The sequence below is a fragment of the Leiobunum rupestre genome, chromosome 7 (assembly GCF_980474605.1).
Source record: "Leiobunum rupestre chromosome 7, qqLeiRupe1.1.hap1, whole genome shotgun sequence".
In the NCBI taxonomy this organism is placed as follows: Eukaryota; Metazoa; Arthropoda; class Arachnida; order Opiliones; family Sclerosomatidae; genus Leiobunum; species Leiobunum rupestre.
In genome coordinates this window covers 38,571,660-38,597,996 of record NC_143390.1, presented here as the reverse complement: position 1 = coordinate 38,597,996, position 26,337 = coordinate 38,571,660, and the positions used below count along the sequence as shown (strand labels likewise).

Here is a 26,337-nt window from a genome sequence, read left to right as displayed (position 1 = left end):
CCTTGGGTTGAACCAATTTTTTTTTTACAGTTTATGTCCGCTCTTTTCGCCGTTTCAGAGTAGTTGGTAAGCCGGAAAAAAATGGCGACTACCATTGCGCCAAATTCGTTAGTTAGTAAAAAGAAAAAGCATTTCATTGGGGTTCCTGCTCCTCTGGGTTATGTTGCTGGTGTTGGGAGAGGGTAAGCTTTATAAATTTTTATATATAGTTAATTATTTAAATCTAGATGTTTGTTTTTCCTCACAAGCCTTTTTTAATTAAGCCTTGGACTTCAAAAAATAAACCATGTTTTATGTTTGTAATATTGTCCGTAGCTAACTTGAGACGCATTCGCATAAAACTGGTTTTCATAGCGTTTTCCTTGATTTTATTGTCAAAACTGGCAATCATATTGTAAGGTTTGATATGACCATGGCTCTAGTTATTTGTTTTTTTTTTTAATTCTTTAGAGCTACTGGGTTCACAACTCGATCTGATATTGGACCTGCGAGAGACGCGAGTGATGTTCCGTAAGGGTCTCCTTGTTATACTTTTTGAAATTTATAATTATTAAATTCTTTCTATAATATTTGGCAGAGATGATCGTCATGCCCCACCAAGTAAACGGAAGAAAAATCAAAATAAAGAAGAGGAAGAGGATGATGATGAAGATTTGAATGATTCAAATTATGATGAATTTGCTGGATATGGAGGCAGTCTCTTCAGTAAAGATCCTTATGATAAGGATGACGAAGAGGCTGATCAAATTTACGAAGCTATTGATAAGAGAATGGATGAAAAAAGAAAAGAATACCGTGAAGCTAAGTTGAAAAGGGAATTAGAACGTTATCGTCAGGAAAGACCTAAGATTCAACAACAGTTTTCAGACCTAAAAAGAGATCTTTCTATGGTTACTGAGAGTGACTGGAAAAATATTCCCGAAGTTGGTGATGCGAGAAATAAGAAACAAAGAAATCCACGACCCGAGAGATTTACTCCAATGCCAGATTCACTTTTGGGTAAATCAGGTTTATCTAATGAGCAAGTCACTTCACTGGATCCTAGGCAACAAGTAGGTGTTTACAAATGAGATTGTTAGTTAAGAGGTGTTTTTTGACATTTACGTTTATTAATTTTAGGGCCTAACTACTCCTTTTCCTGGTACAAACGCACCTGGTGGTCTTTTAACCCCTGGTTGGGCTACACCCAGTACTGATTTGGATTTGAGGAAAATTGGTCAAGCTCGAAACACACTTATGGACATCAAATTGAATCAAGTACATTTATCTAGCAGTATGATTAAAGTGTCACAAAATTAATGATATTATTTAATTTAGGTATCTGATTCAGTATCCGGACAAACTGTTGTTGACCCTAAAGGCTATTTAACTGATCTCCAATCTATGATACCTACTCACGGTGCAGATATTAGTGATATCAAAAAGGCTCGTTTGCTTTTGAAATCAGTGCGAGAAACCAATCCCAACCATCCACCTGCCTGGATTGCTTCAGCTAGACTGGAAGAAGTTACGGGCAAAATTCAGTCGGCTAGAAATTTAATCATGCAAGGAACTGAAATGTGTCCCAAATCTGAAGATGTTTGGTTAGAAGCAGCCAGACTTCAACCACCCGACCTTTCTAAAGGAGTAATTGCTCAGGCAATCCGACAAATCCCCAATTCAGTCAGAGTGTGGATTAAAGCCGCTGATCTTGAAGTAGAGACTAAAGCAAAAAGAAAAGTGTACCGTAAAGCTTTGGAACATATTCCTAACTCTGTTCGTTTGTGGAAAGCAGCTGTTGAGTTGGAAGACCCGGAAGATGCGCGAATATTGTTAAGTCGAGCCGTTGAGTGCTGTACAACTAGTGTTGAACTTTGGTTGGCCCTAGCTAGATTAGAAAGCTATGAAAATGCTCGTAAAGTATTAAATAAGGCCAGAGAAAACATTCCAACAGATAGGCAGATTTGGATAACTGCGGCCAAGCTTGAAGAAGCTCATGGAAATATTCATATGGTGGAGAAAATTATTGACAGAGGTTATTAATTGCATTTATCAGTATTGAAAAGGCAAAGTGGTGTTATGTTAAAATTATGTTATTTTCAGCTATCACATCTCTAAGAGCTAATGGTGTGGAAATAAACAGAGAGCAGTGGTTGAAAGATGCTGTTGAATGTGAAAAATCGGGGTCTGTCCTAACTTGTCAGGCGATTATTCGTACAATCATTGGAATTGGAGTAGAGGATGAAGATCGCAAACATTCTTGGATGGAAGATGCAGATTCAGTAAGATTTGTTGTAACCAAGTTTTTTGTCTGGGGTAATCACCTGTTTATATTGTTTATTTTAGTGTGCATTGCAAGGAGCTTATGAGTGTGCCAGAGCCATATATGCACATGCGATATCGGTTTTTCCAAGCAAGAAAAGTATATGGTTACGAGCTGCTTATTTTGAGAAGAACCATGGCACCAGAGAATCGTTGGAGGCTTTACTTCAAAGAGCTGTTGCTCATTGTCCTAAGGCCGAAGTTCTTTGGCTGATGGGGGCCAAATCCAAATGGCTAGCTGTAAGTTGTAAATTGATTTATTAAATCTATTACACATTTTTAATTTTAAATTGCCATTTCCTCAGGGTGATGTACTCACTGCTCGTAGTATTTTATCATTGGCTTTCCAAGCTAATCCCAACAGTGAAGAAATTTGGCTCGCTGCTGTTAAACTGGAAAGTGAAAATAATGAGTTTGAAAGAGCGAGACGGTTGTTAGCGAAAGCTCGAGCTAGTGCATCAACCCCCAGGGTCATGATGAAATCTGCTAGGCTTGAATGGGCATTGAGAGAAATGAAACAGACTATTTCTTTAATTGAAGAAGGCCTCAAGCTTTATCCTGAATTCCCCAAATTGTGGATGATGAAGGGACAAGTACTGGAGCAATTGAATAAGAACAGTGAAGCTAGGGATACTTATAATATTGGGGTAAGGAATGATTTTCCAATCTAACAATGTTTTCTTAATTAACGTCACATTTAATTAGTTAAAAAGGTGCCCAACATCAATAGCCTTGTGGTTGCTATTAGCGAGACTTGAAGTGGCAAATGGAGCTTTAACCAAAGCAAGATCAGTTCTTGAAAAAGCCAGGTTAAGGAACCCTAGCTGTCCTGAACTGTGGCTAGAAGCAGTCCGTGTTGAAATACAAGGAAATAACAAAGAAATGGCGCACTCCTTAATGGCTAAAGGTATTTTTTTTTCAACTTTCATTTATTTTTAATCGTAATTTTTCTTTTGTTTCAGCTATGCAAGATTGTCCAACATCAGGGATTTTATGGGCTGAAGCAATATTTATGGAATCTAGACCCCAAAGAAAGTCTAAAAGTGTGGATGCTTTGAAGAGATGTGAACATGATCCTCATGTTTTATTAGCTGTTTCTAAGTTAGTTTTTTGTAATTTATGTTTTTGTATGTTGTCTTTAATTCAATGTACAATTTAGGTTATTTTGGACTGAAAGGAAAACAAATAAAGCTCGTGAATGGTTTAACAGAACAGTCAAGATAGACCCTGATTTAGGTGATGCGTGGGCTTACTTCTATAAATTTGAACAAAACCACGGAACAGAGGTAGTAAATTTCACAAATGAGTGCTAATGATCAGTTGTGTAATCCTTTTCCCACCAATTTAGGACCAAAGAAAAGATATCAAAACTCGATGTTTGAATATTGAACCTCATCATGGTGAGCAATGGTGTAAAGTTTCAAAGAGCATTGACAACTGGAGAATGAAAACTGAAGATATTTTGTTGGAAACTGCCAAAATGCTACCAATTCCAACATAAGTATGTTTCTCTAAATATCATAAATGAGTAAAAGCACAAATGGATGCAAAATCCACTTTATAGGAAAAACAATAACATAGTACAGTAAAATTGTGTAGTTTTACACTGAGATGTTTTCTTGTTTTGACCAAATTATTCTATATTATTAATTTACTTTAATCACGTATAATGTACAAATACACCCAGCAGTAACTGCACAAGGCCTATCCTTTTAATTTGCACTGACAAATTTAAATATCTATGTTATGGACTTAGCTCTACAGTAACATATTTTGGGGCTTTTCCAGTAGGTTTTTAAAGTGCACCAGCCATTGGGCACCCACTGCACCATCCACTACTCTGTGATCGCAACTTAAAGTTACACTCATAACTTCAGAAGTTCGATACCTGTAAATTTTTTTTTAATTAGATGTGTCCCATTAAGTTAAGTTAGGATTTTAATTACCCAGATGGGCTTTTTGTGCAAGGTAGAACCTTAGTTTCAGCACCACCAACGGCTAAAATGCAAGATTGAGGGGGATTAATGACCGCAGAGAAGTTCTTCACTCCGTACATGCCTAGATTAGAAATTGTAAAAGTTCCACCCTGGAAAATGAATTGTATCATCAGTGAAATTTTACTAATTTAAAAAACACAAACTATACCTGAAATTCTTGAGGTTGTAATTTTCCTTCTCTAGCTTTAGTAGCTAGAGTTTTAGTGTCATGGTTTATAGCTGCTAAGCCCTATTTAAAAATTAATTATTAATCACGTGAAATTTCACCACACATTCAAAGAATTATTACTTTCTTCTCAGCCCCAAATATTATGGGGGTTATAAGGCCCGCACTTGTACTGACTGCTACACTAACATCTACTGTATTATATCTATTCAACAAATGATTGAATTAATAGAAAAAATCTTATCATTTATAGCTAAAAGGACATACTGCCTAATGAACGTATCTTGCCATGAAGAATTAACCTCTGGAACCTTCTTGCAGGCCAAAGCCGCAGCTTTCACCACAAAATCATTTATGGAAAGCTTTACTTCTTCTTTACTCAGAGATTGATTTAATTCTTTCCTTAATCTAAGGATTAAAGAGTTATTAAAAATTTTATTTGTCTTTTTTTTGGTTTAGTTTAAAGTCATACTTCACAACTGATTCCATTTCTACATCCACTGACAAATAGTAATGAGGGATAGTTTGTTTCGACTGTAGTAATCGTTTAGCAATGACTTGTCTCATATTGGAAATTTGAGCATCTGTGAATGACCCTAAAGCTGGTATTGCTCCCGCCCCCATTCCAACTGGTGCTCCCGCTATGTCTTGTGAAATTATACGACCACCAGGACCTGATCCTTGAATAGCTCCTAGATTAACTCCTTTCTCAGCTGCCAATTTACGAGCTAATGGGCTGGCAAATAGTCGTCCGGCAGCTCCAGAGAGGGAAGTAATTGGTGAGGGAGCAGCTTTTGGCGCTAATGGAGCTGCAGCGGGTGTAGGACTAGGAACGGGAGCAGCAGCAGGGGTTGGTGGACCTGATGGGGCACTCGTTGCAGGTTTAGCTGGAGCTGATGTGTCAATGTAATCTTTGAAAGCTATGACATCTGTTTCATTTTCCACTATTATGCATAATAGCTGTGAAGAAACAAATTGTAGTTCACATTTTCAATTTAATTTATCAGTTTAGTTTATACTTTTCCAATTGGAACGTCTTTAGCACCGGCTGGCACTAGAATTTTGGCAAGAAATCCTTCCTCAGGGGTTTCAAATCCCATTGTAGCCTTATCAGTTTCAATTTCTGCTAACAAATCTCCTTCATTTAACTTGTCGCCTTCCTTTTTCTCCCAAGAAACTATGGTTCCCATTTCCATGGTTGGTGATAAAGCTGGCAATGGCACTTTGTGATGGGTTGGGAAGTCTGAATCTGTATTTTTTAAATATGAATATATTTGTCTATTACTTTTTCCAAGGGTACTAATTTGAAATTATGAAACGTGTTAACTACCTGAACTGTAATTTCGAACAACCCGTAAGTGCTGTTTACTGTCATATATCTTATTGCTTGTTAGAGTATTTCTTGTGATTAAGTAGTGGAGTTTCGATATATTCCTAAAATATTTGCCATATGTATTAAGTAATTTAGTGTGGACTGCGTTTTGGGTGTAGCGCTCTTATTTTTCTCTGTAACATTGACTTGACCTAGACCAAGTACTAGTTAACTTACCAATATTTGCCAGGTTTTAATAACCTGTGCCCTGATTGTCTAACATTATTGATTCGATTTGAACTTCTAGCTATTAAATTACTACACCTACAAACTACTGAGGCGGTGGAGATCATTGTTTTTCCGAATTCTAATAAACAAGACCTTTAATAAATAATTTCGATTAGTTTTCCTATCACACTTCTCATCATTCGCCGGGCAGAGGGCGCTACAAGCGCAGGTTGAGAAGAAACTTTCTTTGGCCACGGCCAACTTCGATCACGCGTACCGCGCTTTAGCGGCCCCGTAAATCGCCTGAATTTACCGTGTATATATTTTCCCACCAGGCTTTCGCTACGACCAAAATTTAACGTTAGTCAGATAGGAAAAATCCACAAAAAACAATTATTTTTAAATAAATTTTAAAAAACATTGAATTAAACCAAATGTAGGTTAATATTTAACTATTAGTATAATATGTTTTTCATGATTCTAATTTTTTAACGGTGTTTATAAATTATAAAAGAGTTAAACAGAAACCAAGAACATCCTCTAGATGCTGCCAGCAACATAGTATTATTGTTTAATACTTGAAACACATGTAAATAAATAAAACCAAAAGTGAAAAGAAGATTCAATGTAACTTCAAGGTAAATATATTATTCTAACATTTTATATTAAATAATATTAAGTTAAAATATATTATAATTTTAGGTTTCAACAAGTTTTAAGCTTCCATCTTTTTAAACCTAGAATAATATTGTATGTTTACTAAGGACCAGTTTGTAATTTTATCTGACTGAAATTTGTTTCCATAATAAAGGTACAAACCTGAACAGAAATCATCCTCCTTGAAATGCAGGCTGAATATCATCTATCTTTTACCTATTTAGTTCCGAAGATGTTAGTTTTAAGATTCTTACTCTTAAAAACTAAGAACGGTTATAAATTCGTGAATTTGCTATATATATATATATATATATATATCTCTCTCTCTCTATATATATATATATATACCATTAATAAAGATTTGTTATTATTAAAGATTTATAAATTATAAGAGATACATTATTTACGCGTCAAAACGCTCTAAACACCTCTACAGGCTTCAAAACTAAGTATTATAATCTTGGAGGAATAAAACAAGTATACTTGTTTTATTCCTCCAAGTTATAATATGGCGCCTTCGCGTAAAAAACGCGTCTCTTTATCTTCATTTAATATTTATAAGGTAATATTTTTTTAATTATGAATTATACATAAATATATTGCAAAAAGATGGTTTAACTTACTATACCTTGTATTTTCTAAATAGGAAAGTGGAAAACCGAAGAAAAAACATTTTTCCGTGATTTCGCTTGTATTCCCCGCCTCTGGTGATAGTAATTTTTTGGTCGTATGTAGCGCGCCTATCGAGATTATTCATACACGCAAATTAACATTAGATGCGAGGCGATTTACGGGGACGCTAAAGCGCGGTACGTGTGATCGAAGTTGGCCGTGCTTTGGCGCAAAGCTCAATGACCGGTCGCCTGCTAGTTTATTTGGCGTTTACAACAAATTTAACAAAAAGTGTTGAAATATTTCCTCGGTTTTAAATTGTTTGAAATTATAATAATAAAGTAAAATCAGTGGTTAATTTTTCTTAATTTTAGCAAAATCTTTTTAAAATGTTTATATATTTAAGCAAAAAGGTAACTTTTCACTTTTGCATCATAATATTTTAGACAGACCAAGGCTGTAGTGTTTAATGTTTTTTTTATACGGTTTATTTAATAGATTGCTATTCCAAATAACACTCAAATTCGTTGTATTGCATGGAATAGAGATCAGGGCTATATAGCTTGTGGGGGTGATGATGGGCTTTTGAAAGTTTTAAAGCTAGAAATGGGTAAAGATGGAAAAGTGAGGGGTCTAGCTGCTCCAAGTAATTTATCCATGAATCAGTCTCTTGATGGACATAATGGTTAGTAAAATTTAAATATTTTGGGTTTAAAAGGTAGGGTTTTAATTTATATAACCTTATCAGGCACAGTTCAAGTAGTAACGTGGAATGATGTCTTTCAAAAACTCACATCAAGCGATCAAAATGGTTTAATCATTGTTTGGATGTTATACAAAGGTACAACATTAAAAGTACTATTGTCCAACCATGCAGCGCCTTTATTCTTATGTTTTAATTAAAGGTTCGTGGTATGAAGAAATGATTAATAATCGTAACAAATCAGTGGTCAAGGGAATGACGTGGAGTAGTGATGGGCAAAAGATATGCATTGTTTACGAGGATGGAGCTGTTATTGTAGGGTCTGTAGATGGAAATAGAATATGGGGTAAAGAATTGAAAGGAGTTAGGCTATCTCATGTTGAGTGGTCACCAGACACAAAACTGCTCCTTTTTGGAGTGGATAGCACTGAGATTCACATTTATGAACAAAATGGAAATTATCTTGTCAGTAATAAAACACTTATACAATAGTTAGAATACCATTAGCTTAATTTTTATTTTCATTAGTCAAAAGTACCTCTATCATCCATACAACAGTCATCTAATATAAACCCTCGTATTGTGGGGTTTCATTGGTATAATGGCAAAGGTGGCCACTCAGAACCTGGTCTGCCAGCTTTAGCAGTTGCCTATGACAATGGACGTATTTTGCTTATGAAAAATGAAAGTGACGATGGTATGCTCTCTTAAAGTGCTATAGTAGAATATTAAAAGCATTATTTCTAAAATTTTAATATAAATGTCAGAGCCGTTGATTGTTGATACTGACATGGCAGTATCTTGTGTCCAGTGGAACCACTGTGGCAACATTTTAGCAGCAACTGGCAAGCAGTTTGGTTCTGAAAATGAGAAGAAAAATGCTGTTAAATTTTACGATCCTTTAGGGCAGGTATTATAAAGCCGTGCGTGGTTCCTGACTTCTACTGAGTAATCCTCATTCCAATTATTTTTAAGCATCTGCACACTTTAAGGATTCCTGGTAAGGATGTAGTCAGTTGTTGCTGGGAAGGAGGTGGTTTAAGAATTGCCTTAGGTGTCGATTCATTCGTTTTCTTTGCTAACATTCGTCCAGATTATAAGGTGAGATGAATTTGGAAAAGTAAAATTTATTTATACCTTTTCTTAATAACTGCTATTCTTCAGTGGTGTTATTTTTCAAATACTGTCGTTTATGGGTTTACCAAAGCTGAAAGGGTTGAAAGTACTGTCATGTTTTGGAATACAAACACGAATGATGTAAGACTGTTGCACTTATTGCGTTGTATGACTTGCATAAAGTTATCAATAATTTATTATCCATAAATGCTTCAGAAATGTACCAAATATGTCAAAAATCTAATGGGAATGGCTTCCTGTGGAGATTTTTGTGTTCTTGCCACTAAAACGGATGATGGAAGCAATCAAGTAGGTTATTCAACCCAGTTTCTTATAGTTTCTGTAATTTAAACACAGTTTTTCTATAGTATGTATTAGTACTGTGCAACGCTATTGGAACACCATTGGATTCGCGTTACATTGAAATTGACCCTAGATTTCTAGCTATGTCAGAATCTCACATATTCGCTGCCTCCAAAGATGCTATTTATTCCTGGCATTATCAAACACCCAAAAGTCGCACCATTCTTGACCTGGCAACCGTAAAAGCCAAAGCGGGGCAAGAAAAGTAAAGTACTTTCTTAAACTTAAAATACAGTAATTTTATTGAATTATTTACAAGTTTAATAATAATTATTGATTAGGAGCTTTCACGTTGATGATACACCATCGGGTGTGTTAGACAGTAGTACCAAAGAAGGGAAAAGAATGTACGAAGTAAGATATTTAAAAAATGGGTCACGGGGGGTAAACTTCTTGTTTTAGAAAATGAATTCCTTCATCATTGTTGCGAAAAAAGAAATTAAACATTTCTGTGTAAAATTTTCAGCCCACTCTGGATTCAATATGTTGCCTCACTTGTTCAGAAAAACTCTTAGTCATTGTAAGTTTCAATCCTTAGTTTTATGTTATCAAGATATAATTGTTAAATCTCTTATATTCTCCAGGGTCGTGAATCCGGTTCATTTCAACGTTATGCCCTTCCTAGCTTAGCTTTAACGCATCGATACCAGTTGCCTTGCAAACCAAGCAAAATTAATTTGAACAGCAATTCAACGTAATTCATCTTACAAAGTTAACTATTGTTACAAGTGTTTGTTAAATGTTGATGCTTTTTCAGTCGTCTGTCCGTCATTGATATTTATGGCATTCTCATTTTGTACGATTTGGAAGCTCGAGTTACCAATAGCTCCGGTCAAGTTTCCATCGGTGAACAGTTCATATTTGAAAGAAGAGATGTTTGGGATGTCGAATGGGCCTCAGTCAGTTTTTTACGTATTTTTAAGTTTCACTTTAAAATACATAGATAATTTAAGATGCTTGTTGCAAAACAGGACAACAGTGAAATGTTTGCCTTGATGGAAAAGACAAGAATGTACATATTTAGAGGCCTTGATCCTGAGGAGCCTGTTTTGAGCAGTAGTTATCTATGTTCTTTCAACGATTTGCAAGTCAAAGCTGTTCTTCTCGATGACCTGATGCAAGATCCAGAAAATCCAAATGTTGAGTACATCATCGACTATGAAGTCAAGGTAATTGGTTCTTGTGTTCTGGATGAACTGAATCAGAATACATATATCGTTATTTATACAATATAGCTCTTACTTCTGACTGATTTGAAATTTAATTTGTAGTCTTTGAGAGACACGAGGGATCTGTTGGAAAAGGTTGGAATTACAGAAGCCTCCCAGTTTATTGAGGATAACTCACACCCCAGGTTGTGGCGTTTACTAGCTGAAGCTGCTCTTCAGAAAATGGACTTCGAGACAGCAGAGAGCGCTTTTGTGCGGTGCAAAGATTACGCTGGCATCGAATTTACAAAAAAAGTGTCAAATTTGACTGTATGCTTACATTTCGTATTTCTGTTCAATATTTAAATATCCATTTAAAAGAAGTTTCCTCTTAATCCTAGAATGATAATCTTAGGAAAGCTGAAGTTGCAGCTTACTTTAAGCAATTTGATGATGCTGAAAAGCTTTATTTAGATATTGATAGACGGTAATTTTCACTTTGAAGTTAATTTGAATAGTTATAAATAATTTTATCATCCCCCACTTAACCAGGGATTTGGCCATTAACTTGCGCCGATTACTGGGTGACTGGTTTAGAGTCGTTCAACTTTTAAAAGGTAGTGTCAGTGGCGTTGATGATAGGCAACTGGAAGAAGCATGGAACGCAATCGGAGATTACTACGCAGACCGTCAAAAATGGGAAAATGCTGTGACATATTATGAACACAGTCACAACCATGAAAAACTGGCGGAATGCTATTATATGCTCGAAGATTATGATGGACTGCAAGCTCTTATGAAAGAACTACCTGAGAACCACAAACATCTTCCAGTTAATATTAACTTTGAAATTTTATATTTATTATCTTCTATAAATTTCTTAATAATATTTTTAACTAGGAAATTGCTTCCATGTTTGCTTCAGTTGGCATGTGCGAAAATGCAGTCGAAGCTTATATTAAAGTATGTTTTGATACTAATTTAAACGTGTTTAATGTTATTTATGAAATGATATTTCTTTGATTAGACTGATCAAATTAAGAATGCCATTGATTGCTGCATCACGTTAAATCAATGGAATACGGCAATTGAGTTGGCCAAGAAACATAATATTCATGACATTGACACTCTTCTAATGAAATATGCCAAGCATTTGTTAGAAAAGAAGAAATTCTTGAGTGCTGTGGAGTTATATCGAAAGGCCAATAGATTTTTGGATGCAGCTAAGATGATGTACAAGATTTCTGAGGAAGAAAGTCAAAAAAATTCATCTCCACCCTCTAGGCTGAAGAAACTGTACGTTCTGGCTGCCTTGCTAGTGGAAGAACATAAAAGTCACATTCGGAAAATGGCCAAAACTAATAGTGCAAAATCGGGCAGATACGTAAGTAACACAATTAAATTAATTATCCAAAATGAATATTTAATTAAGATAATGAGAATAATGTAAATATTAACTTTGGTAATAACATATAGGTATCTTCGACTATAAATGCGCTGCTTGAAGATGAGAATCTCCCTTATTCTGATACGAGGTCCATTGATCAACCTTGGAGGGGTGCTGAAGCGTACCATTTCTATTTACTGGCTCAAAAACAACTATACGAAGGTTACATGGACTCGGCAATGAAGACAGCTCTGCATTTAAGGGAATATGAAGATGTTGTTAACGCTGAACACATCTTTTGTCTCTTAGGTGAGTTATGAAATTTTTTCATCATCTATAGATTAATTTATTATGATTATTAGCAAATCATTTTGATTTTGTGTAATGGCAGCCCTCGCAAGTTGCGCCAATCGATCATTTGGGACTGCATCGAAAGCCTTCATAAAGTTGGAGTCACTAGAGAATGTGACGACAGAGAAACGTCAAGAGTATCAAGATTTATCAATGGAGATATTTCTAAAGTAAGCAGTCTACTTTTTTTATCTTAAATCTGTTAATTTTAATATTAAAAAATGGGAGGAAGCTAGAATGTATTTAGGTACCTAAATATAGCATTGCCTCTGGTACCATCATCGCATACTTGGTAGTTAAAGTTTGTCTTCATTTTACTAACACCACATATACAGATATTTCCATTACACTTAACAATTTTTTGAATTCCTACCCATTTCAATGGATTTCCTTTGTCTATCACGGTTAAATGGTAAAAAGTTATTTAAAGGTAGTTCTCTAATTTTCATCCATTTAACATCTCATAGAAAATTGTTAAAGTAATAAAGGTTACCTATAAAGTTCTTATCTCCATTTTGCTTATCTCTATTGGTAAAGTCACAAAAACTTCGAAAGGGTTTTTCACTCCCTCTTGGCAGTGGCTTAGCCAGGATTTTAGTTCCAAAGAGGGGCGATCACCCCTTGGAATAAAAAATAAGAGTAAAAAGGTTTGTTCATACAACATAGATTTTGGGAGGGGGACACGCGCCCCTTATTTGTAGTTCTTAGGAAGGCATGTGCCAGGGTGTAACAGAGTAATAAAATTTCAATTTTCAACATTTCTCCAAAATTATTTTGGTGGAACACAACTATAATTCAAACATTAATGAGGTTAATGGGGAAAACCCAACATGGACACATCCATCCAAATTCCATTACAGGGTTCATACTTTTTACAGTGCCTAGAGTAACCCTTACCTAATAATATTTGGTTAGTTGGCATCAAATAAAGAATTTAAAGAAATTTTTAGGAACTCTTTTTATTAATATTGTAGTATAAGCAGAAATTTGTGTATTTCTGGTATAAGCTAAGCTATTTATTATAGTCTTTGTGTGCGTTTGCGTTCCCTCAGTATATTCGACACAAAAACTGAGACTGGTCCCACTAACTTTAGACCCTAAATGGGAAATTAGGAAAATGGGACCATTTTACATTAGATCTACAAGTGATATAGCGAAATAGGGAAATTCGAAAACCACCATTATTTTCCTGACATTTCAAACATTGGATCTGTCATCATTTCAAGTTGTTTTCAATTAATTTTAATTACTAAATCATGAAATTAAAATTCTTGAAATTAGTTTTACTCGCTCGTAGAAAACTGTTGGGGGAAATACAATTGGAAGTAAAGTTGAACAGCTGCAGCCAATAGGGAAATATCACTCCGTAGCTTTGAGCATGGCCGCCATTGTGGGGGAAATTTTTTATCGATAGGAAAAAGCACGGGTGACGTAGTGGCACGTCATACTGTAAACTCCCTATAGAAAGCTGGGGCTGGGCTAAAAATCCACTGGTCGCGAGGCAGGCAGAAAGATATTGAAATTACTGGCAAATCTTTTAGCTTCAACCAGCGTGCTCAACGCACGAATTGAACTTCGGCACATACAAAGGCTTTTACGCGCGTAAAGAAAATTACATTATTGAAACTAAGCTAAGGTCGGGACCGCTACACTATTCATACCACGAAAATTCATTTTCTATCTTGATTTAAAGAGATATGCAGGGCAAAACCCAGTTTCTTGCAGTGGCGTATACAGAAAAAACTCAAGTCACATGGCGGTGGCGCGCCCTCCCCTTGCCGTGAGCCGCCGGCGTCAAGGGTCGGGCCCCCCATATGTATCCGCCACTGGTTTCTTGTGTGTAGTTAATTACCAAGGCGGATGTTAAATTCTGTAGCTTACAGCCCCTCTTAATATTGTACCTTTAAAGTAGAATCTTAATGCGATTACGTGGTACTACTTCTATCACCACAGTAAGATTCTACTGAATAGGACCAATAACAAGAGGGGCTTGGACACTACTAAAACAAAAGCAAAAAATTCGAGTCAAGCCACGTCTGATTAACCATATTATTCCGTTTTTGTTTGTTTACGTTGTCAATTAGGCATAGTCCCAAAGACGGCCGTTCTGCCAAATCTGAATGTACCAGTTGCGAAACTATGATTCCTGATTGGTACGTTTTCAGTTGTTTCTCTTGGTATAAATAGACTTTGTTTCGCGCTTAAAAGTGGGCCCCGTGAATTTGAACATAAACACGACTGGCTACGCTGCTATCACGGTTGTTTGTTAGTAGGCTGTATATTTTCTTTGCATCTAGTTACGGCAACAAAAATATAATTTCCTTTTTCAATTTGATATTTTCTAAATCGGCATTCGGGAGGTCGTTCACCGATGCATTTAGTAAGGTTTCGCAGATTCTGCGCAAATGTAATCGGTCCAAACCTTCTCCAGCTGAATCGTGTAGAAAGACAATAAGAACCACCTACAATCGCTGCTGGGTGATGGGGAATAGCGGACTTAGTCAGGCGAAATGGCGGCGCCCACGTTTTGGAGTGAAACAAGTCTATAGTTTTGTATTTAACTTTTCTTAATTTTAACACACTTTGGTCCGCAATAAGGTGTTCCGTTTGTCCAAGTTGCAACAGTAAGTTTACAATTTGCGTGGTTACTGGGCGGCCAATTATGGATGTGACTCAGCAATGGACTTGCAAGCTCTGCAAACACAGCGCTTTCAAACAGGATATGATCACGAGACAATATTGTCTCTTGTGTCACGCCTCTGTCGCTGAAGACACCTCGGATATTGACAATATGAGCGTCATCGGCTCTAGTATTTAACCCAATCGGTCATGGGAGGTCATTTGGTTATCAGACAACCTTGGTTTCTTTTGGAAAAAAATTTGGGGTATTTGAGAGGTACACAATGATTTATACGTATTTCACTGATCTCAATATTGTCAGTCCTACCAAAATCCAAAAAGTATTTTTACAAACGCACGTATTCAACAAATTTTATTCTGTGATATATTTATTTTAATTACCCGTTTCAACGAACAATTCCGTCCATGGCATTTTTAAAACACTAACGTACAACCAGTTAATATATATCATTTTCTTATAGAACATATATTTTTCCATAGCGCAATTAGAATACTAAATATCAGAAGCGTATAATATCTTAGAGAGAAGTAACCATCTTCGTAATGTTATATCCGGGTTGCCACAGTACCTGGAGTATATGGAAAAGCCGGGGAATTTTACGAACTAGTCAAAAAGTCAGGGAATTCAATTTAGGTTGCAAATGAACAACGTTTACTGAAATACGAGCCAAATTTTCGCTTAAAAAAGTAAGGGAAAATATCCGGAAACCTGGGGAAAGTCAGGGAATTTGAATCTAAAAAAACTGCGTGCCATCATTGACTCTTGCTGATTTTCAAAGTAGTTTTAGAAGAAAAATAAAGGGTAATAATGGAAGTGAGTATCCATACGCAGTACGATTTCTACATTTTACGTTGTTAGGTCGAGTAATCCAGGAGTTTAGGGGCACGTGATGGCAGGAACAGTGGTCGGTGTAGCAAAATCAGTTGGAGGCTGCTTTACGCACTCATTTTGTTTTTTGGAGTAGTGTTTAGAGTAGATGGGACAATTCAGTTCACTAACCGCTATGCGATTAATCAGGGGTGAGATATGTGTAAAGGCCACGCCAACGGGTGGGATGCGGACGGGACACTCGTGGCGGAAGCATGACAACCACCCATTGGGGGATTGGTTTTCGTCCTCACAAGGCCGTCCACATTTTCTGCCTCCCAGACGCTTGAGATTACAGGACTACGCCACTAGTCCCGGCGCATTCACTTCTCCTTGGCACAATTTTCAGTTTTTATCGCCTCCAAAGTGTAGATGGCGACATGTTTCCCTGTGCGTTGTCTGCCATTAGGCAGTATGTACTCCCACAATAAGCGAGTTTCATTAACCGCACCGTAATCTATTGGATTTAAAAATAACTATTAGGATGTACTTGTCACAAGAAAGAGAAGCCTAAGCTGACGTCATAAGTCACCGAGGTCAGCCTGGTCAGGATGAGGTATGACGTCAAAGTACCATCCTCCTCTGCTCGTTCGTTTAATTGGGCGTGTGTCAGATATTATTATTATTTAAATTATCGAGCATTGAAACTGCCTCGAGCCTGAGATGGACAGATGGTACGTGTTTCATTTTTATAACCTGGATGAATACTTTTCCGTATAAGATATATTATATTCTTAAGTAAATATTAATTATCATTGTTGATTCCATCCCCTGATCATAGGAGTTAATGTTACAGATCAGTTTTCATTGTCGGTTGGGTTTGAAATCTGTCAATATATATTTGATTAAAATATAAACAACTATGGAAAACGCTTTTTGTTTCTGATTTAATACTTGACGGATTCACACGCTCTCATCAAACATTCGATCTTTCAACATTTCAATTTTTTTTCAGATTCATTTTAATTACTAAATCATTAAATAAAAGAAATCAGATAATTTCAACAACAGCCAAGGCAAAGACAGTCAGATAAAATGACGGAAAGGACAATGAAGTGTAGCAACAACCAGAAAAAGACCAGATAATCTCTTCTTTTGGACGGTTAATAACATTTTCGTTCTTATTAGGTCTTAACGAAATTTTATAGGTTTCCCTATAATACAACGTTTTTAAAGAAAGCGTGAAATATTACATTTACATAATGTATTTATTTATTCTTATTGAGAATTACTATATTGAAAATATATACGCGGGCGTCATGCTCGAATTTTCCCCCGGAACGAAATGGGGATATAAAACGGCACCAAAGAGATACTACTATGATTTGTTGTTTTTGGGCGATGATGCTTACTTTTAGAGCACGCTAAAGAAACCCGCCTAATTTATTTTGTTTTTTAATTGTAAGTTTTCAGGTTCGCGCTCTTGGGGAGAGACTTATTTCTTCTTACTACCACACCGACTGAAAAATGTAGTAGCTAACTTATTTTATTTTAAAGATGAGACTGTTTGCTCGGAACACTTATTTTATTTTATGAAGTTTCTTGGGGTCCTTTCTTAGCGGAGCCCAAGTAGCAACTGCCCAGCGAACCTCCAACTTTCCTCTCTTCAAAATACAAATTTCGCCAGGTAGTGAAAGGGTTCGACCAATCACTGCCCTGATAGCTAAATTTTCCATTTACAAAGTTTATAGAGGAAACGCTAGCTACGGACAGTCCGGCGAGGATATGAGTCAGGTCAAAAGAATGTGGACGGTTGAAACCCGGCCGAAAAGATAATCCTTTTTCTCCGACTGTCCGTCGCCAGCGTTTTCTCCTTACAATAGAGTAAATTTTAAATTACAACGGTTTTTTAATACCAAAAGTCTATCTTATTTTTAAAGTTTGGTTCACTGTTAAGTTTGATGTATTTTGGAAATTTTACATTTAAATTTACATGTGATGGTATTTTAATTTTACATTTTTAACGTTTAGTTTTAATTTACATGCTCAATTTTTATTTTACATTTATTTTTATTATACATAACATATTAAAAAAAAAAGAATTCGAAATGTGAGTTTTCACACACGCTTTCCTAAGTCCTCTCTTCTTGAGTTTATTTTTGACCACCTTCACGGGTTTTTCCTGATGGAACTCACCTGACCATCTACGCTTATGATATTGCGTGTTTTTTACCTGGATGTTCGTTGACTCTTTGCGGCGTCACACGCAGGAGGCTCTTTTGGTTCTTTTTTGCCACTAGGATACATTGAACACGTGTATACCAATGGTTCTCGTGTCCCGTTTTCTTATCTTTCGGGGTACTAGTTAAAAAACACATTTTGAGTACGAGGAAGATTGGTAGAAACACTTAAAATCGTCTCAACATGCTTAAAAAATACATTCTTGAAGATGTCTAGTCATAAAAAGAGTTAGCACTAAATGAAGGAACTAAAATAATAAAAATGAGTTTCATGATTTCTAGGACACCCTTAAAAGAGTAATTCGAGATTTGAATGATTAATACGATATTGAATGATTAATTCGAGATTTGAATCATTACTACGATATTGAATGATTAATTCGAGATTTGAATATACTACGATATTGAATGATTAATTCGAGATTTGAATATATTACGATATTGAATGATTAATTCGAGATTTGAGTGCTTAATTCGAGATTTGAATGATTAATACAATATTTGAATGATTAATGCGATATTGAATGTTTAATTGCTGATTTGAATGATTAATTCGAGATTTCAATGATTAATTCGAGATTCGACTAATTAAATAGAGATTCGACTAATAAAATCGAGATTCGAATGATTAAATCAAGATTCGAATAATCAAATCGAGATCGGAATGATTAAATCTAGATTCGAATGATTAAATCGAGACTTAGGTAATGCGGTAATGCATCCAAGGGGTACTCATTGGATCCGAGAATGGGGATGCTAAAGCAAATGGAAGCTCTAGTGTACAGCCCTCTCCGCTTGTCCATTGGAGGCAGGATGATATCGTGCAATTGTTCGATGTAAAATACCATTGTTCTTCATATAGTCCTGAAATTCACCACTAGTGAAACAGGTTGCGTTATCGCTGACTAATTTATGCATTATTCCTTAACGAGCTAAGTTTTGTCTCAGAAATGTAATAATGGAATGCGAACTTGTGTTATTCGTTACTCCAATCTCCAACCATTTTGATGTTGAATCAAACATTATTAATAGTTATTTCCCATTTATTGGTCCAGCGAAGTCTATATGAACTCGCGTCCATGGTTGTGATTCTTCTTTCCACTTAGAATATTCAGCTCTTGGTAATGCTGCGATCTTTTGGCAAATGGAACATGTCTTAATTTTATCTTCTATGTCCAAAATTTAATTCAGGCCACCGAACTTTACTTCTGGCTAACTGCTTGGTTTGTACGATGCCTTGGTGAGTACTGTGTAATTCATTGAGTATAGCTTCTTGGCATATCTTTGGAATTACTACTTTGTCGGAGGCTAGTATAACTCCCTGATGAATTGTGAAATCGTATCGTCGTTTCCAATATGGTTTGAAAGGCTCTCTGACATTGTCAGGCCATCGATTCTCAACGTGTTGGTATACTTGTTTCAAAATCGGATCGTTGAGAGTTTCTTCAGCAATTTTGCTTGCAGACACAGTCACACAGGTCCTTCTTTCAACTGTGATAGTGCGAATACATATTCACACGGGATAGGTGTCTTTGCTGGCTCCAATAACAGTGGTAGTCTACTTAATCCATCTGCATTCGAATGATTGCTTCCCTTTTTATACCGTATCTCATAACTGTATGCTCCCAACATGAGTGCCCAACGTTGAAGTCGGCTTGCTGCTGTCTGAGGTATTAGCTTTGACTGTGAGAATATAGTGATCAATGGCTGGTGATCAGTCAATACTATAAACCTTCTTCCAAGTAGATAGTCACGGAATCTTATCACCCCAAAAATAATGGCAAGGGCTTCCTTGTCCACTTGAGCGTAGCTAAGTTCTGCTGGCATCAAGGATCGACTTGCGTATGCCACAGGTTTTTCTTGACCATCAATTATTTGTGAGAGGACTACACCGACGCCTTTTGGAGACGCTTCGCATGCAAGGTATAAGTCCAATTCTGGATTGTAATGAATGAGAAGATTTGATGACACTAGGGCTTTCGTGGCTCTTTCAAATGCTTCTTTTTGCTCCTTTCTCCAATACCACTTGGCGTCTTTGCGTACAAGTTCGTATAATGGTGACAGTAGTTGAGCACAATGGGGAATAAACTTTCTATAGTAATTTACGAGCCCTAAAAATGCTCTGAGTTCTTCTACGTTATTTGGTTGTGATGCGTATCTGACTGCCTTCGTTTTAGCTTCCTGTGGGTGCAACCCATGTTCATCCAGCCGATAACCCAGGATATCTAATGAATTTCGCAGAAAAGTGCATTTTTCTTTACGTAGTTTGAGTCCACCCTTTCGAAATCGTTCAAGCACGGCTTCCAATTGATTTAGGTTATCTTGTTCATCAACACCTCCCAACAAGATATCGTCTTGAAAAGGGGATACCCTGTTCAATCCTTGAAGCAACGTTTCCATGGCACGTTGGAAAGCGGCGGATGCGGAGGCTACTCCATACGGTAGGTGATTGTTTCGAAACAACCCTTTTGAGGTATTAATTACTACCAATTCTTTGAATGCATCATCCAATTCGAGCTGGATATATGTAAGCTTCTTTCGTGTCCAGTCTACTGAAGACTTTGCATCCGGCTAAATTTGAAAATATGGCTTCAGGTTTGGGCATAGGGTATTGTTCAATGTCAATATTTGGATTCGCTATTATCGAAAAGTCTCCACACAGTCTAACAGTCCCATCAGTCTTCATGACTGTCACTATTGGTGCGGCAAATTCTGAGTGAGGAATACTAGTGATAAGTCCTTCCTCCTCTAATCGCTTTAACTCAGCTTCAACTTTAGTCTTCATTGCGAATGGCATACTTCGAGCTCTACAAAATACTAGTTGACTATCTTTCTTCCTGTACAAATGTACTCTGTAACCCAATAATTTTCCAGAACCACTAGAGAACACTGCTTCATTCTTCTCTAGTATTGCCGTCAAGGTTGTGTTTGCGCTATCTAAGTGTGCAACTGTCTTGAGGTGGGGTCTATCCTTCAAAACCCACTTAGGATATATCTTCAATGTTTGAATCCATTTCCGTCCACACAAGGTCGGACCATTGCCTTGATATATGACCAACGGTAACTCAGCTGATCTACCTTCATATTGTGCCTTGACAGTGGTTCGCCCTTTAACTTGTAAGGTCTTCCCATGAAAATCTCCTAGAGTGATTTGAAAGTCTTCTAGTTCTTTTAGGTTTAGTATTGTCGTAGCAAACTGTTCTGAGATCAACGTGAAAGCCGATCCGGAATCCATCTCGAATTCAATGTCTCTTCCATTAAATTTACAAAAGACCATCCAAGGTTTTGGTATATTTGAATCACTTGTAATGTCTCGTACGACTACATTCACTCTTTCATGGTGTTCGTCAGAAAATGCTTGAGTTTGACGGCTATTGACATTATTGTTATCCTCATTTTCGTCCTCGACTGAGTCTTCCACCATAGGAGTTGTCTGTCTGTAATAATATGGTACAATTGGTAATCAGACACAATGTCTGCACTCGGTGCCCTGTAATGAGTGCTAGCGTGACTATTTCCTCCTCGCTGCGGTGCTCTTCTTTGGTAACCACGATGTCTGGTACTTAGAGTTTCCTTTTTGAAAGCAAGCACGTTCTAAATGTCCTTTCTTTTGACAATGTCTGCATATGGATTGCAAGTATGGACATGCAGATGAACCGTGATCAGTATTATTACATCTGTTACACTGATTGTTCTCTGCTGAATTCCGCTGTTGAAATCTATTTGTACGTGGCTGTGGAATCTCATTCCTATCGTGATGCGATCTCGTTTGCCTATTTCTATAGGTATGCGATCGGCCATAAATCTTATTGATGTTCTCTTTGTTATTTCCTCCACCATTAGCGGCATTCATTTCTCTAGAATCCCTTGTGGCAGCTTCCATTGCCTGCGCTATGGTTAATGCTTTGTCGAGCGTTAATACTTCTTCCTCCAGTAATCGGATCTGAGTACGTTCATCCTGGATACCGGCAACGACCATGTCTCTTATCATGTTGTCTAATTCTGTTCCGTAATTACAATATTCAAATAACTTCCGTAGTTCTGCAACATAGATGGTTAATGTTTCATTGGCTTTACGTTGCCTGTTTCTAAACTTGAGTCTCTGAGCTGCTTCTGATGGTACTGGGTTAAAACGTTTCTTCAGTATCTCTACTAATTCATCAAAAGTCTTATCGATAGGTTTTTCTGGCAAGAGAGTATTCCTTAAAATTCCATATGGCGTCCTTTTCTTCTCGACGTTTCGTTACGTTGCCTGTCACCTAAGCCAAATCCTATTTCTCGCTTGATTATCCAATGCCTTGTTACCTTCCTTGATGTTTTGTTATTGCACCTACACCTCTTCCGTGGAAACAGTAGCGGCGCTAAGGGTGGGCTGAAGTGGGCTTTAGCCCCCCTGCATTTCTGAGAGGGGACACATATTTATATTAAAAGGGCCACATATTTGAATTTATGAATTTTTTTATCTCTAGAAATTTGTATTATTGCTAAGAAACGTATTTCTGGAAAACAAATCTTTCAAAATCAATTTGTTTACTCAAGAAGATAGTAGACCATTAACAGACAGATTCGGGAGGAAGGGAGCGGAAATTGAGAGAAAGTTGAATGTCCAATAGAAAGAAAAGAAAGCGGCTTAAGGGAATTGAGGGAAATACGCCGGGCATGCACGTGTCCCCTCCAGGTCGGATACAAGGTCAGTAGGGGTCCAGTAAACGCTACGAGAGCCGCAACAATATAAAACGACCTTGCACTTCTCGCTTGCTGGAAAATATTGGGTTTTTTCGATTTCACCACTTTTGCGAAATATGGCCAACCCAAGGTTCCCGCTAAGGGCCACAAAATTCTTAGGGGCCACAAAATAATAAGCCCACCTGTGAAAAAACCTTAGCGCCGCTACTGCGTGGAAAAGCTTGTTTCCTTTATCCCCGACGCCATTTTTGTGCATTGGTTCTTGTATATTACGGAACGAGCTTTTACGTATATGGATATAACTGCTTTATTACAATGATGAATATATACATAATATAAAATGATGCATGACGCTTGTGTCGTAGTACCGGACTAACTAACCTCCCTCTAGTTTCCTATCTATCTCGTTGACTTCTTTTACTATATGCGCCACCTAGCGGTGTCTATCTAAAGAGTCTATGATGTCATACACTACAGCGTCAAATTTGATTTCATAAATTGTAATAAACAACTTTTCGATTGAACCAAAATAAATTAAAATTAGAAAAATTATTCACCCTAATTTAGTTTAGCAAAGTAGTTTGTTATCGATGAAGTATTATTTAAAGAATTTCAAGTCATCTTTTTGCCTGCTGGACTGACATCGCCGGAGTTCCTCGTACGATTAATGTTTTTCACGCTGCTACAACGATAGGAGGCGATACTTTAAGGAATTTGTATCATTTAATAAGGAAAAACCTCCTAGGGGTTTTCTTTGGAGCCGCCTCTTGCTTAGAGAGTACGTTGGATCTTATTCGATCAACTTGGCCGAAGTCTAGTTCAACATCTGCCAAGTCATTGTCGACCACCATTCGAACACTGACTACAAGAACAAGAATTCTGGTAGTCAGTGTTCGAATGGTGGTCTACAATGACTGGCCAGATGTTGAACTAGACTTCATACAAATGTCTGCTCAAATTTTTATCGAGAAAGAAATTGAAAGTGTAACGAATTAGCAAATAATTTCCATCTTTTTGTTATATTAGCCAACAAAAATTTAAAGAGGACCAATTTTCTGAACAATAGGCTGGTGTTTTCATAAAATCCGGCTGTGTTGTTTCCCCCCCACCCCGACAAAAATTGTCATCTCAGTCTTTGATGGGAGTTCAGTTCGGTACGTTCCAGTTCTAAAACTTTCGACGCGACTCACATGAATGTATCTCAATAAGCTGGCAAACATGTTTCCGAAAAATCAATAAAAACCAAAGACTACATGTCCCTTCCTAGAGTATACCATCTCCTAGGCAGTTCTTTGATGGGGATCTTATGAAAACGACTATTTCTCTCAATTTCGAATTTCAAAGATATCAAGGTGGATGGAATATAGGTTAAAAGTGTCATTTACGTTAGTTCGTATAGTCTTACAAGTTTTTATACGCAGGATTACAAGAGTAATTGTTATGCCAGGAAATTATTTTTAGCTCTTAATTTGTAAGCTGAGAATGTCTATCTGTGGAAATACCGCGTTGCTATCTTAAATAAAGATATAGTCTCCCATCCCCCCAATTTTCCAATAAATTGCCTTTTTTACTATTGCGCCATGAAGTGCTAGCTACGATTCAAGTACCATAGGGTATCTTCTTTGGCAACTCAACTTAAGCGAATTTGGTTTATGCTAAAAATATGAAAACTGGTGCCTATACTATAGTTTCAAAGTTATGTACTTTTTCGATTATTAAAAGGTAATGCTATTTATGGAAATTTTTGAATAATTCGTTATTCAAATTTAATTTTTCGAGATAATTGATTTTGGAATTAAGGTTATCGATGTTTGTACCAAAACAAGCCAGCTTCGCGCAAAACCGGCCTTTAATAATCAATTCCAAATCACACTATTTTAGGCACTAGGTTTGATTTATAAGTAGGAAAATAGTGGTTGGGAATAAATGATAAATGACAGACGTTCTAATTAAACTAGAAATCCCTTTTTGTAGTACAATTCACCCTTAAATTATTGATCTATTGTCCAAAACCTACTATCAAACCAGCAAGCCTGGGTAATTTTGACTTGCCTTAAAACGAAAAGGTTTTTGGTTTCAACCACATGTTCAACATGACGTTTTTTCAAAACCATTCGCAACTGTTAAAATAATTAAATTAAATATATAACTAGGCGTATAGATGTCGCTAGTTTACAGCTCCGGTTTTTGGGTATTTCGATCGATTTCTTCCAAGACGAAATTTCTGTAGAAACAATAGGATTTGAAAATATTCCCTATGTAGACTGAAAGGCGTTCTTAGTAGTGATCACGGGGGTTCGTAACATTGACCCCGTGTACTAGATATAAACGTTAAGGGAGACATTTCGCGATAGAACATGATGGTCCTCTAGCCTTTGCTAATAGTATCCGATACGATTGAATTGACGTATAAGCCCGAATCATCGTTCGTATAACGCCAATGCCTAATCAAAGGAGGGGAAAGGGGGGCGCCAGTTTTGGCGAAAAAACTTGCCAGGGTATAGAGTAGAGTAGTCATCTATGGCTAGACCGAGCACAGCCTTTGAAAACCCCGTCGAGTTGCGTAAGAATCTTGATCGATTACTGGCCGCGCTTGCGCCGCGTGCTTTTCACTTTACAAGCCAACGCTCTCGAGGATATCAGTAAACATTAAATTAAACTTTGACATATCAAAAAGTGCAATAGAAATACCCATTATCTTCCCGAAATTATTCTTTTTAATTACCGCTAATTCGGGTGAAATATACTTTATATAACGCTTTCTTAGCCGGTGATTTACGATTACGTTCTTAAAAAGTATTTTCTTAGCGTGTCTAATGGTATTTTTCGATTACGTAACGGATCGTTCCACTCCCTCCTCTTAATTTTGTCTATTATGAGTAATACGTGACTAAGAAATAATAATTTGATCTCGGAATTTACCAACATCGATGTAGCGTAGTCATGTCTTCTCCGGGTGTATTGCGTGTGGAACACTTTTACAGGGGCTAGTAGATCAAAATTAGGCCAAAATTTTAAATCGCCGAAAAACCTATTAAAATTATTTCTTCCGCGTACAATTTTTTTATCGTTCATTTTTTGAAGTATTTTTCTTCGATACGAGAATAGGAAAGAAAAGATGAACCTGTTTAACCCGGGTCTAATATTAGAAGTATTCCCCCTCCCTTGTCAAGTAGTTAAACACCACTTTTAAGTTCTCGGCCTTTTAGATTTATTCCGAATAAGCGGATATTTCTTCCCAACGTTGTAGCACGCTGACTGTACCCAAACCGGGCTTACGACGTAAACAGCGAGCTAATCCGGGGTTAAAATCTAATTGTTCCAGGGGTTTCTGACAGAGGCTGTCTTCTGGAGAAGTTGTACGCCTTGGGCGAAACCCTCCTTTTCCCAGTGCCTTTTCCCAGCGTTCCACCCAGAATCCACCTCATTCATGCCTTATACGTCTCTTTAATTTACTCGCTGTGGCATTTTTTTATTTTCTTAACATGGATGGAGAAACTGCGATGGTTCACGTAGGGTCGCCGCATCCTCGCTCCCCTCCCCCTCCCCCCCCGGCTACTTTCTTCCGCAGACTGCCTCCTTTTCGGGGCTCTGACGTCAAGCAGTCGATTCATCCGATTGG

The 26,337-nt window shown here is 37.0% G+C and overlaps 3 protein-coding genes across 3 annotated transcripts; 2 read left to right on the top strand and 1 right to left on the bottom strand.

Annotated features, from left to right (window-relative positions):
* Positions 1–30: 30 nt before the first annotated feature.
* Prp6 (pre-mRNA processing factor 6) lies at positions 31–4,849 on the top strand. The gene is made up of 13 exons (XM_090154685.1): positions 31–182; positions 451–510; positions 578–1,052; positions 1,120–1,257; positions 1,318–2,014; positions 2,083–2,261; positions 2,326–2,541; positions 2,607–2,948; positions 3,007–3,208; positions 3,264–3,402; positions 3,461–3,587; positions 3,650–3,802; positions 4,718–4,849. The coding sequence occupies exons 1-12, from the start codon at positions 82–84 to the stop codon at positions 3,800–3,802; spliced, it is 2,829 nt and encodes a 942-aa protein (XP_090010811.1). The 5' UTR covers positions 31–81; the 3' UTR covers positions 4,718–4,849.
* muc (dihydrolipoamide S-acetyltransferase muc) lies at positions 3,861–6,212 on the bottom strand. Its single transcript, XM_090154688.1, has 9 exons — positions 6,014–6,212; positions 5,795–5,898; positions 5,484–5,713; positions 4,937–5,424; positions 4,732–4,872; positions 4,588–4,669; positions 4,447–4,527; positions 4,248–4,387; positions 3,861–4,189 (listed from the first exon to the last, which is right to left on the bottom strand). The coding sequence occupies exons 1-9, from the start codon at positions 6,127–6,129 to the stop codon at positions 4,060–4,062; spliced, it is 1,512 nt and encodes a 503-aa protein (XP_090010814.1). The 5' UTR covers positions 6,130–6,212; the 3' UTR covers positions 3,861–4,059.
* A 1,324-nt stretch (positions 6,213–7,536) lies between these two features.
* Oseg4 (intraflagellar transport protein Oseg4) lies at positions 7,537–16,690 on the top strand. Its single transcript, XM_090154684.1, has 24 exons — positions 7,537–7,686; positions 7,772–7,958; positions 8,022–8,114; positions 8,179–8,441; positions 8,505–8,673; positions 8,744–8,886; positions 8,952–9,077; positions 9,141–9,233; positions 9,309–9,401; positions 9,461–9,660; positions 9,737–9,809; positions 9,922–9,975; positions 10,040–10,149; positions 10,213–10,354; positions 10,427–10,624; positions 10,727–10,933; positions 11,005–11,090; positions 11,156–11,435; positions 11,504–11,566; positions 11,631–11,987; positions 12,080–12,299; positions 12,382–12,511; positions 14,426–14,494; positions 14,940–16,690. Exons 1-24 carry the CDS (start codon positions 7,663–7,665, stop codon positions 15,157–15,159), a joined length of 3,600 nt encoding a protein of 1,199 aa, XP_090010810.1. The 5' UTR covers positions 7,537–7,662; the 3' UTR covers positions 15,160–16,690.
* Positions 16,691–26,337: the final 9,647 nt, after the last annotated feature.